Here is a 16,915-nt window from a genome sequence, read left to right as displayed (position 1 = left end):
AAAGTACAAATCCTTAATCATGCTACTTTTTCTATTGAATTGATCATAATGGTAGTATGGTTTATGCTAGGCCAGCTGTAGCATGTAGTGTGGTTCATGGTCTAGAGGGTAAGACAGATACCTACTACCCACTGTGTCCTGGGTTCAAATCCCAGCTATGGAATATAAGCATGCTTTTCAAAAAAAATACCAGCTATGGTATATAAGCTGTTTTGAAAATCTGCAATTCCCTACTTGATGATATAAGAGGATGGATGGATGGAGAGAGAGATTTTAAAATTTTTCCGACGGAATTCCGAATACGTCGGAATTCCGCGGAACAGCTCCGGAATACCGTTGGAATGAAACGGTAGCGGTATGACGGTATGCGGAATTGTCTCGGAAACGGAAATGGGCTCTTCCAACCATGCCTAATAACAATGTATCAAGGAGGAGGTGGTGGCCAACAATGCCCTGAGGGGGTTTATGGTGGCATCTGAGAGTCCCCTTTAATAAGGGGACCCACAAATGCCCGCCCCTCCCCAGGAAAAATAAGTATATGAGTACATAGTACCCCTTAGCCATTTTCACAAAGGGTTAAATGAAATAAAAACATAACTACAAAAAAATCCTTTAATAGTCTAAATTAACCATGAATTCTTACCTGCCGCCACACTCCGACACTCCAGTCACAGCTCTAGCTATACTCAGTATAGCTAGAACTATAGCATCTTTAAAATTGCCTCCAAGGCTCCCCATTGGTCTATTAGCAGACCAATGGAAAACTGGAGGAGCCTTGGAGCCAAATATGAAGAGAATTTTGGCTCCAAATGCCGGTCCTCCCTCCTGCGTGGGTCCTGCTCTTCTCCCCACCCACGGCACCTATAGCGCCCAGTCCACCATGCCATCACTCTGGAGCCCTCACAGCACCCTGATATTTTTTATTCCTCTTATTTCCACTGGCCTCCTAAACATACCCTGCAAATTTGGTGTTTCTAGCACATACAGGGCTTTGCTATTTGCTATTAACCGCTCTTTTAATATATAGTCGTGATAATGAATTGTAATTTGAAATTAGGAGTTGAATGCAATTACGCGTGCATTTGAACTCACCATATGTGATCACGGCCAATCACGAATTATGATTTCGAGGTTGAAACATGCAGAATCAGTCGTAATTACGGCATACTTGTGATGAAGACGTCATCATAATGAGCATCACTAGCTCTAGCAATCGATCGCAGGTGACAGTGACAGATCTCCTGGGGGAGTAAAGCAGCAGTGCCATTATGCTGAAGGAAAGCACCACAGCACAATACCTCACTCCCCATCAACCAACACGTAGGAACAATGTTCATATGAATAGCTATATTTTGCCTAAACAAGGCTCTTCTGCCTCTGACATTGCTCAGGTAATGCCAACAATTGAATTTACTGGTAAATCCTTAGTGATGCCAGATAAGAAGCTTACACGCTGCAATCTTTTAATCACCTCAAGTTGCATATGGCCCATTGAATCTGTGAATTCTAATAATCTGTATCAACACACTAATGTACTATTGTGGTGGTTTAATGGTAAAATTCTAAACCATGGTCAATTGAGAGACCTATCAAATGATGCAGGTAGGTAACACTAATTCCTTTGGTAATAAAAATGTTTGAAAAGCAACTTTAATAAAGGTTGAGTAATGTTTATGACAACACTTTAATAAAGTTTGAATGATATTTTGCAGAGCCTTGTAACATATCTGACAGCATTCTTGAGGAAAAACACATTGAACTTGTGTCGCCAGAAGATCAATCTAAGGTTTTCCAACATGATGAGACTATAAATGTGAAGTGCATAACAAATTATAAACACCCAGGAAGTGTTCAAACAAAATGTTTTAATGGCATGGTGAGATCTCAAAAATGTTTTGAGAACAGTAAAAGTAAGTATCTTAAGTATGCTTTAAGATTAACAATGGGACAAAAACGCTTTACAAATTTCTTGTTCCTGTTGCTTCTGGAAAAAAATGTTCTACCTGCAGTTTTAATTTATTCTTGTCTAACTGAATTAAAACTTGCATAATGTTGTGCTTGTTTTCTCTGAGACCTACAGTCAAATGAAAAAGTTTGGGAACCTGTCTTAAGGTGCGTACACACATGCGACAACGAACGTTCGTTGTGAACGACAAACAAACTTTTAATTGACGAAAGAACGACCTAAGTAAAGTTAGTTTTTAAAAGTGTGGAATGATCTGATCGTTAGAATGAACGTTACATCACGTAAAGCAACTATTGCGCTTGCGCATAAAAATTAAAAGTTCCATGGAGAAATAGCGAAATGCGCATGTCAAGCCTAGTACGAACGACCGTTTCCAACGATATACTACTTTTGCAAACGATCGTCATTGGAAAAAATCCACCAAGCTAGATCGTTTGTTTTTTAACGATCTAGCTCGTCCGTCGTTAGACTTCATGGTCGTTGGCTGCTTTTTTTTTAAACAATCATCATTTGAAACGATCGTTTCGAACGACTATAGTCGCATGTGTGTACGCACCCTTAGGCCTGGAACCCACTACAAATTGCTAGCAGAATCGCTAGTGTTTTTAATTATTGTTTTGTAAGCAATTTCATGAGCATTTTCTGGCACTTTTGGGAGCGATTTTTAAAAAGTGAAAGCTTTTTACCAGCAATTGTGTAGTGATTTGCGATCAGCGATTTAATTCTGATTGGTGCTTTCAATGTATCATAATTTTTTTTATAGTTTGCAGTAATTTAAAATTGCACTGAAATCGCTATGTGTAGCGATTCATGAGCGATTTGCCAGCGCTTCAATACTTTACATTGAACCGCAAACACTCCTAAAATGAAGCATGTCCTGCAATTGTGATTTTGCTAATCGTAATCGCTACTGTGGAATTTGTTACATTTGTTTACATTGGCACAGCATTTAGGGAAAGGGATAGCGACTTAACCACTTGAGGACCGTGGGCTTTACCCCCCTTAAGGACCAGGCACTTTTTTTCCATTCAGACCACTGCAGCTTTCACGGTTTATTGCTCGCTCATACAACCTACCACCTAAATGAATTTTGGCTCCTTTTCTTGTCACTAATAAAGCTTTCTTTTGGTGCTATTTGATTGCTGCTGCGATTTTTACTTTTTATTATATTCATCAAAAAAGACATGAATTTTGTCAAAAAATGATTTTTTTTTAACTTTCTGTGCTGACATTTTTCAAATAAAGTAAAATTTCTGTATACATGCAGTGCGAAAAATGTGGACAAACATGTTTTTGATTAAAAAAAAACATTCAGCCTATATTTATTGGTTTGGGTAAAAGTTATAGCGTTTACAATCTATGGTGCAAAAAGTGAATTTTCCCAATTTCCAGCATCTCTGACTTTTCTGAGCACCTGACATGTTTCATGAGGGGCTAGAATTCCAGGATAGTATAAATACCCCCCAAATGACCCCATTTTGGAAAGAAGACATCCCAAAGTATTCACTGAGAGGCATAGTGAGTTCATAGAAGATGTTATTTTCTGTCACAAGTAAGCAGAAAATGACACTTTGTGACAAAAAAAAAAAGTTTCCATTTCTTCTAACTTGCGACAAAAAAAAATTAAATCTGCCACGGACTCACCATGCCCCTCTCTGAATACCTTGAAGTGTCTACTTTCCAAAATGGGGTCATTTGTGGGGTGTGTTCACTGTCCTGACATTTTGTACGGTGCTAAATTGTAAGCACCCCTGTAAAGCCTAAAGGTGCTCATTGGACTTTGGGCCCCTTAGCGCAGTTAGGCTGCAAAAAAGTGCCACACATGTGGTATTGCCATACTCAGGAGAAGTAGTATAATGTGTTTTGGGGTGTATTTTTACACATACCCATGCTGGGTGGGAGAAATATCTCTGTAAATGACAATTGTTTGATTTTTTTTTTCACACAATTGTCCATTTACAGAGAGATTTCTCCCACTCAGCATGGGTATGTGTAAAAATACACCCCAAAACACATTATACTACTTCTCCTGAGTATGGCGATACCACATGTGTGGCACTTTTTTGCACCCTAACTGCGCTAAGGGGCCCAAAGTCCAATGAGTACCTTTAGGATTTCACAGGTCATTTTTGTTTCAAGACTACTCCTCACGGTTTAGGGCCCCGAAAATGCCAGGGCAGTATAGGAACCCCACAAGTGACCCCATTCTAGAAAGAAGACACCCCAAGGTATTCCGTTAGGTGTATGGCGAGTTCATAGAAGATTTTATTTTTTGTCACAAGTTAGTGAAAAATGACACTTTGTGAAAAAAAAAACAAGAAAAATCAATTTCCGCTAACTTTTGACAAAAAATAAAAACTTCTATGCACTCGTCATACACCTAACAGAATACCTTGGGGTGTCTTTTTTCTAAAATGGGGTCACTTGTGGGGTTCCTATACCGCCCTGGCATTTTACGGGCCCAAAACCGTGAGTAGTCTGGAAACCAAATGTCTCAAAATGACTGTTCAGGGGTATAAGCATCTTCAAATTTTGATGACACGTGGTCTATAAGGGGGCGAATTTTGTGGAACCGGTCATAATCAGGGTGGCCTTTTAGATGACAGGTTGTATTGGGCCTGATCTGATGGATAGGAGTGCTAGGGGGGTGACAGGAGGTGATTGATGGGTGTCTCAGGGGGTGGTTAGAGGGGAAAATAGATGCAATCAATGCACTGGGGAGGTGATCGGAAGGGGGTCTGAGGGGGATCTGAGGGTTTGGCCGAGTGATCAGGAGCCCACACGGGGCAAATTAGGGCCTGATCTGATGGGTAGGTGTGCTAGGGGGTGACAGGAGGTGATTGATGGGTGTCTCAAGGTGTGATTAGAGGGGGGAATAGATGCAAGCAATGCACTGGCGAGGTGATCAGGGCTGGGGTCTGAGGGCGTTCTAAGGGTGTGGGCGGGTGATTGAGTGCCCTAGGGGCAGATAGGGGTCTAATCTGATAGGTAGCAGTGACAGGGGGTGATTTATGGGTAATTCGTGGGTGTTTAGGGTAGAGAACAGATGTAAACAATGCACTTGGGAGGTGATCTGATGTCGGATCTGCGGGCGATCTATTGGTGTGGGTGGGTGATCAGATTGCCCGCAAGGGGCAGGTTAGGGGCTGATTGATGGGTGGCAGTGACAGGGGGTGATTGATGGGTGGCGGTGACAGGGGGTGATTGATGGGTGATTGACAGGTGATCAGTGGGTTATTACAGGGAAGAACAGATGTAAATATTGCGCTGGCGAATTGATAAGGGGGGGGTTGGTCTGAAGGCAATCTGAGCATGTAGGTGGGTGATTGGGTGCCCTCAAGGGGCAGATTAGGGTCTGATCTGATGGGTAACAGTGACAGGTGGTGATAGGGGGTGATTGATGGGTAATTAGTGGGTGTTTAGGGTAGAGAACAGATGTAAACACTGCACTTGGGAGGTGATCTGACGTCGGATCTGCGGACGATCTATTGGTGTGGGTGGGTGATCAGATTGCCCGCAAGGGGCAGGTTAGGGGCTGATTGATGGGTGGCAGTGACAGGGGGTGATTGATGGGTGATTGACAGGTGATTGACAGGTGATTGACAGGTGATCAGGGGGATAGATGCATACAGTACACAGGGGGGGGGGGGTCTGGGGAGAATCTGAGGGGTGGGGGGGTGATCAGGAGGGAGCAGGGGGCAGTTTGAGGCATTAAAAAAAAATAGCGTTGACAGATAGTGACAGGGAGTGATTGATGGGTGATTAGAGGGGTGATTGGGTGCAAACAGGGGTCTGGGGGGTGGGCAGGGGGGGGTCTGAGGGGTGCTGTGGGCGGTCAGGGGGCAGGGGGGGGGAAATCAGTGTGCTTGGGTGCGACATAGGGTGGCTGCAGCCTGCCCTGGTGGTCCCTTGGACACTGGGACCACCAGGGCAGGAGGCAGCCTGTATAATACACTTTGTATACAATACAAAGTGTTTTATACACTTTGTATGCGGCGATCCGGGTGCTAGTAACCCGCCGGCGCTTCCGAACGGCCGGTGGGTTACAGCGCGAGGTGGGCGGAGCCAGTCCCCGGCGGCCGATCGCGTCACGAATGACGCGATCGCGCCGCCCATGCCCGTAAAAGGACCGCCGCCATTTGTCTATATGGCGGTCCTTGCAGGGACCACTTCCCGGCCGCCAATTGTATATACAGCAGTCGGAAATGGTTAAAGCACTCCCTAAATGCTCAAAAAAGCGCTCTAGTGGGTTCCAGCCTGCATAATAATTTACTCTGTCAACGAAACAGATAACAATGGTATATTTTTCATGTCATAGGGACATCTGTGTATCGTGGTGTTTCCCGAACAAAGATCTTTAGTGAAATAGTATCTAGTTGTATAAAATTAAATCTTGTGTGCAATAATGTGGGTACCTTTGTAATTTTGCTGGTTTAAATGCATGTAACTGCTCAATACTGATTACTTGGCATACCAATTTTGCTGATTTGAATGCATGTAACTGCTCAATACTGATTATTTGGCATACCAAATCACTCAGATTAGCTTGTTAAAGGATACATCTGACCTAAAAAAACAAAAACAAAAAATCACACATCTACTTGCCTGGGGCTTCCTCCAGCCCCTGGCAGCTGATCTGCTGGCAAGGTCAGCATCTGCAGCGGAGGGAACCCTGGAACCCCAGAGCTATGGCGACGCACAGATAGGCTTCCAGGGGCTGGAGCAAACCCCAGGTAAGTAAACTTTTTTTTTTTTTTTGAGAGGATGTGTCCTTTAAGCTTTAAACTTCATAGACATGTGTGCCCAATAATTGGAAAAAGCTATGTACGGCAGACAATTGCAAGTTGTGCTTTTCTTTGACTCTCCTCTGAAGAGTGGCAGCGTGGGATCCTCAAAACAACTTTACCATGATCTGAAAGCAAAGATTGTGCAGAGGCATGGTTTGGGGGAAGGCTACAAAAAGCTATCTTAGAAGTTTAAACTGACTCAAGAAATGGAATGCCATAAGTACAGTTGCTGTTAAACTCTGATCTGCCAGGCTTAGAAAAATGCAGGAGCAACATATAGAAGATTGTGAGAATGATTAAAAGAATCCACTGACCACCTCCAAAGACCTGCAAGTACATCTTGCAACTTGCTTCCTACTGTCAAATTTGGTGGAGCCCCTATGATGCTGTGAGGCTGCCAGTGGTGCTCTCCAAATTCGCGAATTCAAATTCACGGGTAGATTTTCAGGCTTGCCGAATCTGAATCCGAATAGCGATCCTGCTCCCGAATTCGAAGTCGAAGTTATCCGAATAGTGCCTCTCGAATTCGGCCGTGATCACAGGTTTTAACCCGTGATCACGAATTCGGTTTCGATATCCAGGGGATGACGTCATCGGGCCAATCAGAAGGCCCCCAGCCGAGGCCCTAGCAACCAATCAGAGGAGGGGAGCCTGGACCTCCCCTCCTCTATATAAGGCGGTGGCCATGTTGCGTAGCCCGTCCTTGCTGTGTGACTGAGTGGTACTGAGAGCATCTCCAGTACTGCTGCGTGTCTGAGCAAGTGCTTTTCTTGAGCTAAACCCAGCATTTTGCTTCCTAAACACATTCTACACACATTTATTATACTCATTTATAGTTAGATAGTGATTTGACTGTTATAGTTCAGTCAGCTAGTGTAGTGTATATACTGTATACTGTGCTAGGCTAGTGTTATGTCTGTGTGCAGGCTAGGCCTGATAGCCTAGGTAGCCTTAGCCTACTACTAGCTTAGGTAGGTTAGGGATTATAGTTAGTTGTGTAATAGTTTACTTAATTTCTACTGTTAGTCTGTAAGTTTATTATCTTCAGTACTGTGTTAGTTATAGTTAGTGATTGTGTAAAGGCCAGCATCTGTTGCGATCTGTGACTGCCTGTCATCTCTGCCTGACCCTATTGATTGCGTCCGTGTGTGACAGACTTTGATTGTCACTGTCGGTCACATGCGTTAGTTATCATCTACTATTCTATTACACTACTACTACTACTAGGGATTATAGTTAATTGTTATTTACCTATGTACTAGTTTACTTAATTTCTACTGTTGTTAGTCGCTGAGTTTATTAGCTTTAGTACTGTGTTAGTTACTGTACAGAGGGCAGCATCTGTTGTGATCTGTTACTGCCTGTCATCTCTGCCTGACCCTATTGATTGCTTCTGTGTGTGACAGACTTTGATTGTCACCATCGGTCACACGAGTTAGTTATCGACTACTAGTCTATACTACACTTCTACTACTACTAGGGATTATAGTTAGTTGTTATTTACCTACGTAGTAGTTTACCTAATTTGTACTGTTGTTTGTCTGTGCGTTTATTAGCTTCAGTACTATGTTAGTTACTTTACAGAGGGCAGCATCTGATCTGTGACTGCCTGTCATCTCTGCCTGACCCTATTGATTGTGTCCATGTGTGACAGACTTTTATTTGTCACCGTCTGTCACACGAGTTAGTTATTGACTACTGAGTGTAGACTAGACTGCTGTCTGTTAGTACTAGTACTACTACTATTTAATTTAAAAAAAACAAAAAAACTTTCATTTTTTTTTGTCACTCCAGTCACCACTAACCCACACTCTTTATTAAAGTGTACATCCTTTCCCGCCCTTTATATATATATATATATATATATATATATATATATATATATATATATATATATATATATATATTTTGTTTTGTTTTGTTTTTCTTATTGTATTTTTATATTATTGCACAATGACTGGCAGAGGTAGAGGGCGAGGCAGCACCAGGAGAGGCAGCGCCATTGCTGCAGCCACTGGCAGCACCAGCAGGTCTGTGACTGGTCCGCCGCCAGCCACTGACTGCAGAGTGGTGGAGGAGGGAGCAGAGGCGCAACAGCAGTGTGTTGCGCCCATCTTTGCCATGGGTCGTCGCCCCCAGCCCATTGCGGAGAGCCAGGCACAGGATGTGGTGGAAAAGATGGCGGAGCAGCAAGCCACCGTTTCCAGCCAGACCTCCAGTGCCAGTGAGACCAGTGCCACCACCACCAGCACTCCGCGAGCGTTTTCAGGGATGTTGTGGAGCAGTTTGAGGAGAAGATGTTGGGGGCATGCAAGGAGGAGGAGGAGTTTGAGGTGGAGGAGTTTGTTGTTGGCGCAGAACAACAACCTGATTTTGCTGAGGAGGGGCGTGATGCAGGGGATGTTGGGGCAGAGGAGTTGGTTGGGGCGGGCTCAGAGGAAATGTTTGGGGACGATGATGATGATGTGCTGGATTGTCCCTATGTGCCACCACCAGCACAGTTGGTTGAAGGCAGCTCATCATCGGAGGAGGAGGCGCCTCTGGCACAGAGGCGCGGCAGCAGCATGGCGGCCAGCACAGGGTGTGGAAGGCAGGAGCCACAGCCTGCTGCTTCAGCCGCTACCACCACCACCCGCACCAAAGCTCCTCCCAAAAAAAAACAGCCCTCCAAAGGAAAAAAAGCTCCTCAGCCCTCAAGCTTCAAGGGCAAGTTTAAATCCCCAGTCTGGCGGTACTTCACTGTGTGTGAAGATGACAAGACCCGTGCCATTTGCCACAGTTGCGGTGTCCGCCTGAGCAGAGGTGGCGATCTCAACAAGTTGGGTACCTCGTGCCTTCAGACCCACTTGGAGACCAAACATTTTTAGGAGTACAGTGACTTTCTGAGGCTGAAGGACAGTGGCACAGGCAGTGGTCAGAGCCAGACAGCCACTGCACAGACTTCAGCAGCAGGAGCACAGCAACTCACTGCTCCCCTCCCCCCCCCCCCCCCCCAGGCAGCCAGTCCTCAGTGGCCTCATCATCTGCTCCCTCCTCATCCTCCCATGCAGGCAAATGCCGACAGACTCTTCTCAGCGAGTAATTTCCCGGTGTGACCAAGGTACTGCTTCCCACCAACAGGTGCATCCGGGTGCTGAATGGGTTGCTTGCCCGGGCCATGTGCTCCCAGCTCCTGCCATACTCATTTGTGCAGGGGAGTGACATGAGAGCGCTGCTGCAGTTCGAGATCCCGGAGTGGAAAGTCCCCAGCCGTCACTACTTCTCCCGCATGGAGATACCAGCACTTCATCATTTCACTATGGCGAATGTGGGCCGCTCACTTGATCACACCCTGAGTGAGCGGATCCATATAATCATGGATTCATGGAGTAGCCGTTTTGGGACAGACCGCTACCTGTCCTTCACGGCCCACTGGGTCAGCCTGGTGGAATGCGCCAGCGAGGAAGCAGCTGGTCCATCCTCGGGCGCATCAGCAGCAGCAGCACCAGTCGCCCACTATGTGGTGCCACCATGTGGGGTCAGGGGAGAAGCAGCAGCTCCCGCCGCCACCAAGCGAGCCCGCCTCAGCAGCAGCGTAAAGGCCCACCACTGCCAAGTGCTGCTGGAGATGGTCAGCCTTGGGAAGACCCAACTTACGGCAGCCAACGTGCTCCGCTACCTGAGGGAGCAAGAGAAGAGTAGGCTGACCCCCAGAGGCCTCAGAGTTGGATTGGTGGTGTCCGACAATGCGGCCAACCTGCTGTCTGCCATCAACAGGGGACACTTGACCCACTTCCCCTGCTTGGCCCACGTCTTGAACCTGGTGGTGCAGATGTTCCTGTGCACCTACCAGGGAGGATGTTTTATGAAGCGGCAAGGAAAATTGTGCACACTTTCCACCGCTTAGCTGCTGCCGCAGCAAACCTGGCTGACATGCAGCAGCATGAGGGCCTTAAACGACACCAGCTTATCATCGATGTGCCAACTCGCTGGAACTCCACCCTGGCAATGTTGGAGCAGAGGAGGGCTGTCAACCGCCACATTGTTGAGGCCACGCTCGCCGGCACCACCAAACTCCAGCTCCTCTCCAACGCACAGTGGGGGCAGATGCAGCAGGTCTGCTTGGTGTTGGCTCCCTTTCTGCAGGGAACCAACCTGGTGAGCAAGGAGCGGGCATCCCTCTGACAATGGGTGCCCTTTTTTGGTCTGCTGAACAGGGCACTTTGTGATCTGGTGGATTTGGGAGAGGAGGCCCTGATCCAGCTGGAACAGCAGCCGCTTGTGCAGTCCACCTCTGCGCAGTATTTTGAGGTGTTGGAGGAGGAAGAGGAGTTGGAGGTCCTGGATGTTGCTGCTGAGGGGGAACAGCGTAGCGCAGCAGCAGTGGTGCGAGGGTGGAGAGGGGATGAAGAGGCTTAGGGGCCAGCGCAGGAGGAGGACAGCGTTGCAGCCGCTGACCCTGATGTCTCTGCTGGATGGACCACCCTGTTCCCCATGGCAGCACACATGCTGCGCTGCTTGCGCACAGACCCCGGAGTCAAGCAAATGCAAGCTCGGGAGGACGCCTGCATCAGCATGATCCTGGACCCATGGCTGAAGGGGAAGGTGGCTCAGTTCCTGCCTGCTGGAGAACGTGAGCAGCGAACAAGGGAGTTGCAGCTTGTTCGGCGACTGGAGGAAGCCTTCCACCCCTTCTGTCCCTGTTCAGCCAGCACAGCAGCCGGTGCCTGCGGCCAGCAGCAGCTTCAGGCACCCAGGAGACCTGCTGTCATTGACTAAGGCGCTCTACATGATGGTAGAGCAGCCGAGAGAGGAGGTGCGTGCAGCAGCATCCTCCTCTGAAAGTCTCAGCCAGCGCCTGACCCGGATGGTGGTCGACTACATGGGGTCCTTCAGTGGGCTTAACACCGGCAGCAAGGAGCCTGTGGACCCCTTGGAGTACTGGGTCGAGCGCTTGCAGATCTGGAGTGAGCTGGCGCAGTACGCCCTGGAAGTCCTTTCTTGCCCCCCTTCCAGCGTGCTGTCCGAGAGGTGCTTCATTGCTGCCGGTGGCGTGGTCACCGAGAAGCGCTCTCATCTGTCCACAGAGTCCATGGACAGACTGACATTCCTGACATTCCTGAAGGCACATTCCAGGCCCCTGTTGTCGCTGACAGGAGGACATGAGGTGCCTGGGAATTATTGTGACCACTGACAACATCAATCTTCAGTCCCCTGCTACTTTGGCCTGGTTTTCCTTTAGGTGCTGTGGTACCACCGCTAGGTACCATTGGCCCGTTACATTGCCTGCTGCCACATGTCACTCCTCCTCCTCCTCCTCCTCCTGTTGCTGCTGTATTTAAACTTCTGCTGTCTTTGTTCCCACCGCCAGGGTCCACAGAATTATGCGCTGCTGTCATGCGCCAATAGCTATTACGCCACTACAATAGCTACATTTAAAAAAAAATGAGGTGTCTGGGTTGAAAACTGTGCTGTCCCAGTTGTGTATTGGACACAATGCGGGGTTCACGACTGCTGTCCGGAACCTCCTGCTGTATGGTGTTTATTATTACAGCCGTGGTACCAACGCTAGGGACCACGGCCTACTACATTGCCTGCTGCCACGTGTCACTCCTCCTCCTGCTGTATTTAACCTCCTGCTGTCTTTGTTCCCACCGCCAGGGTCCACAGAATTAGGTGCTGCTGCCATGCGCCAATAGCTATTATGTCACTACAATAGCTACATTTAAAAAAAAAAATGAGGTGTCTGAGTTGAAAACTGTGCTGTCCCAGTTTGTGTATTAGACACAATGTGGGCTTCTGTCCGGAACCTCCTGCTGTTGGTGTTATTTACAGCCATAGTACCAATCCTAGGTACCATGGCCCGTTACATTGCCTGCTGCCACAAGTCACTCCTCCTCTTCCTGTTGCTGCTGTATTTAACCTCCTTAGCGGTAACCCCGTGCTAGACACGGGGTAAGCCGCCGAAGGGTGCCGCTCAGGCCCTGCTGGGCCGATTTAAATAATTTTTTTTTGCTGGACGCAGCTAGCACTTTGCTAGCTGCGCCAGCACCCCGATCGCCGCCGCCGCGCGCCCGATCGCCGCTATCTGGTGCGGCACGCGGGCCCCCCCCAGACCCCGTGCGCTGCCTGGCCAATCAGTGCCAGGCAGCGCCGAGGGGTGGCCCGGGACTCCCAATGACGTCCCGACGTCAGTGATGTCGGTGACGTCATCCCGCCCCGTCGCCATGGCGACGGGGGAAGCCCTCCAGGAAATCCCGTTCTTTGAACGGGATTTCCTGATCGGAGATCGCCGAAGGCGATTGAAGAGGCCGGGGGATGCCGCTGAGCAGCGGCTATCATGTAGCGAGCCCTCGGCTCGCTACATGATTTAAAAAAAAAAAAAAAACTGCTGCGCTTCCCCCTGGCGGTATTTTTCATACCGCCAAGGGGGTTAAGCTCCTGCTGTCTGTGTTCCCACCACCAGGGTCCACAGAATTATGCGCTGCTGCCATGCACCAACAGCTATTACGCCACTACAATAGCTACATTTAAAAAAATGAGGTGTCTGCTTTAAAAACTGTGCTGTCCCAGTTGTGTATTGAACACAATGTGGGCTTCACGACTGCTGTCCGGAGCCTCCTGCTGTATGGTGTTTATTGTTACAGCCAAGATACCAACGCTAGGGACCACGGCCTACTACATTGCCTGCTGCCACACGTCACTCCTCCTCCTGCTGCCACATTTAACCTCCTGCTGTCTGTGTTCCCGCCGCCAGGGTCCGCAAAATTATGTGCTGCTGCCATGCTCCACTAGCTATTATTACGCTACCAATTTAGCTATGCTGTTCAAGAAAAATGTTTACTACAGTTGAGTTCTGTAAGGGAAAAAACATTAAGTTGGGTACAATAGGAAGAATATGAACACCCAAAAAAAATGGTGGTGAAGAAGAGGAATAAGAAGAAGAATAACCAGGTGAAGAAGAATACCCAGGTGAAGAAGAAGAAGAAGAATCAGGAGAAGAAGAAGAACCAGGTGAAGAAGAAGAAGAATCAGGAGAAGAAGAATAACAAGAAGAATAAAAAGAAGAAGGAGAAGGAGAAGAAGAAGAAGAATAAACAAGAAATGCAGAAAAAAAGTTTTCCATCATTTTTTTTTAAATTACACCTATTTAATTGTGATTTTCCTTTAAAAAAAATAGCTTCAAGGCCATCCAAATTCGTAATCACGAATTCGGGGTCATACCTGAATTCAAGTACCGATCACGGCTCGAATCCAAACCGAATTCTACTTGTGATCACGGCCGAACCCGAATTTGACCCGGACCCGAATTCGAATGTACTCAAATCGGATTTGGGTACATTCGAGCATCACTGTGTGTGGCTAGTTCAGAGCCTGGGGTCCTTGCTAAAGTCAAGAGTCTGTGAATTCAACTCAGTATCAGCAAATTCTGCAGGATACGTTGAAGCCCTCTGATTTGAATTTAATTGAAAATCTGTGAATTGATTTTGAGGCAGGCTGTTTGTGTTCGGGAACTATCAAATTTTACTAAACTGGAGAATTATGGAAAATTGGTCAAAAATACCTCCATTCAGAAGACACTCATCAAAAGCTATAGAAGGTGTGTAGACACTGTTATATTTGCAAATGGAGGCTCAACTATGTATTAATTTAATATCTCTGTTGGGGTGCTCACATCGTTCCCCCTTCTCCAATCAATCCCCTGTAATTGCCACCAGGACAGAGCGCGCACCCACCGGGAACGAGTGCGCAACTTCCGCAACACTGCTGGATGGGTATATCCACTAAGTGGCACATGCTGAACTAATGTATCTGTCCAGAGAGGCTTAAGTGGTTAAGAGGGGTTTCCAAACTTTTAATGTTTCTGTACATATAAAGCTCAGTCCCTAGCATGACAATCAGACATATATTTATTAGAAATAAACCTGTCTGGGTTTTACAGTAAACAAAGAGATGTGCTAATTAGCCTTATATACATCATAGGAAATCACACTTTCTATACAGGTCCTTCTAAAAAAAATTGCATATTGTGATAAAGTTCATTATTTTCTGTAATGTACTGATACTAAACAAGATGGCGCCGCACCGGTAGCCACGGCCACAGGGCTCCGGAATATTCTTTAACTCTCTCCTCTCCTCTAACTATGTTGCGCCCGAATCCCCCCTTACCTACCGGGGAGGATGTGGAGGCACAGGAGAGCCTGTCCACAGGGCTCAACCATCAGTCACGGGACGGCGGCAGCTTGCCAGCTGATCGGGTGGCCAGCTGATCAGGGCCCACGTGCTCTGATCCACGCTCCACCACCGCTGCCCAGACTGCTCTTCGCCGCTCAGGGGGGGAACTGTGTGACCGCCACCGCTGAAGAATGGCTTCTCCCTGGTCTCCGACATCGCATGGCCCGTGACCTGTAGTCATCGGTCCGCCACGTGGGGAGGTGACGCTGGTCCCGACACCATCCACAGCGGCTCTCGGACGGGACCCAGCCGCTACTCCAACCTTGTGCACTCGCTGGCCCACAGGATGCTTCCCCCTGCAGCCGCTCCGGCGTATGGCAGACGGGACCACACTGGCAGCTCTCCACCGTTGCTCCTGTGACCTGGATTGGCACGGAAGGCCACTGATCCCCGGCCCTGGTCCCACTCTTTAAAGCGGGCCAGCATGGCCCCTGGGAAACGTGCTCGCCTCCATCACTGCGGCACATAAACGCTGCGGGCAAATCATGGGACCGGAGTTCAGGTGCCCCAGCACAGGGTCTCCTGTGCCTGTTCCCCTACACGAGCAGAGGCGGCCTGATGTCTGCTACTACTCCAGCCACCATGGGAACATGGCCGCTCCTCCACTGCGACCACAGAAGGCCACCCCACAGCACTCTCCTCCCAGGGCAACCACAGAAAAGGAGATGCCGGCGCTCCACCACTGGGTGCCCTCCCCCACCCCAAATTGCCGCTAGGCTGCAAGCTGGGGGATGAATTCTGAGTGCAGCCATGGGATCCACCAGCCACACCACCAACCAGCTGGACAGCAGGACTCTCTGAACTCTGTCTCTCTCTGGCCAACAATCCTTCTTCTTCTTCTCATTCTTTCTCTCTTTATTCCTGTCTTCTCTCTTTTCTCTCCTTCTTTATGTACTGTCGGACATTACAGGGGCATCCGAGTTGCTACAGAGTAGTTGAGTGCCGGCAAGGAGGCAGGCAGCTCCGCTCACACAGCACTGGGACCCCTCTAGTTTTTGCTGCTATGTATTTGCCTACTCTTGAAATACTACGCTGCATGTGTTATTCCACTCAAGTGTATATCTACTGCATGTCTGATACTGTACCGTACCATCACCGACCCTGTATGTGCCAAAAATAATTCCGGGTACAACTCCCGTTTGTACTTGGCGAAATAAAACGATTCTGATTCTGATAAACATTAGTCTTTCATATATTTTAGATTCATTACACACAACTGAAGTAGTTCAAGCCTTTTAGTGTTTTAATATTGATGATTTTGGCATACAGCTCATGAAAACCCAAAATTCCTATCTCAAAAAAATGTGCATATTTCATCCGACCAATAAAAGAAAAGTGTTTTTAAAACAAAAAAAAAGTCAACCTTCAAATAATTATGTTCAGTTATGCACTCAATACTTGGTCGGGAATCCTTTTGCAGAAATGACTGCTTCAATGCGGCGTGGCATGGAGGCAATCAGCCTGTGGCACTGCTCAGGTGTTATGGAGGCCCAGGATGCTTCTATAGCAGCCTTAAGCTCATCCAAAGTGTTGGGTCTTGCATCTCTCAACTTTCTCTTCACAATATCCCACAGATTCTCTATGGGGTTCAGGTCAGGAGAGTTGGCAGGCCAATTGAGCACAGTAATACCATGGTCAGTAAACCATTTACCAGTGGTTTTGGCACTGTGAGCAGATACCAGGTCGTGCTGAAAAATGAAATCTTCATCTCCATAAAGCTTTTCAGCAGATGGAAGCATGAAGTGCTCCAAAATCTCCTGATAGCTAGCTGCATTGACCCTGTCCTTGATAAAACACAGTGGACCAACACCAGCAGCTGACATGGCACCCCAGACCATCACTGACTGTGGGTACTTGACACTGGACTTCAGACATTTTGGCATTTCCCTCTCCCCATTCTTCCTCCAGACTCTGGCACCTTGATTTCCGAATGACATGCAAAAGTTGC

General features: G+C 47.7%; 1 protein-coding gene across 1 annotated transcript in view; it reads left to right on the top strand.

Annotated features, from left to right (window-relative positions):
- The window catches only part of LOC137521186 (coagulation factor XIII B chain-like), a 555,357-nt gene that overhangs the window by 480,383 nt on the left and 58,059 nt on the right, over positions 1 to 16,915 (top strand). The window contains exon 10 of the mRNA XM_068240116.1: positions 1,713 to 1,910. Coding sequence (XP_068096217.1) covers positions 1,713 to 1,910 — 198 coding nt within the window. The remainder of the gene's footprint in view (positions 1 to 1,712; positions 1,911 to 16,915) is intronic.

Source organism: Hyperolius riggenbachi, chromosome 6, assembly GCF_040937935.1.
Source record: "Hyperolius riggenbachi isolate aHypRig1 chromosome 6, aHypRig1.pri, whole genome shotgun sequence".
In the NCBI taxonomy this organism is placed as follows: Eukaryota; Metazoa; Chordata; class Amphibia; order Anura; family Hyperoliidae; genus Hyperolius; species Hyperolius riggenbachi.
Note: the sequence above shows the minus strand (reverse complement) of the source record. Positions and strands in the feature narration are given on the sequence as shown.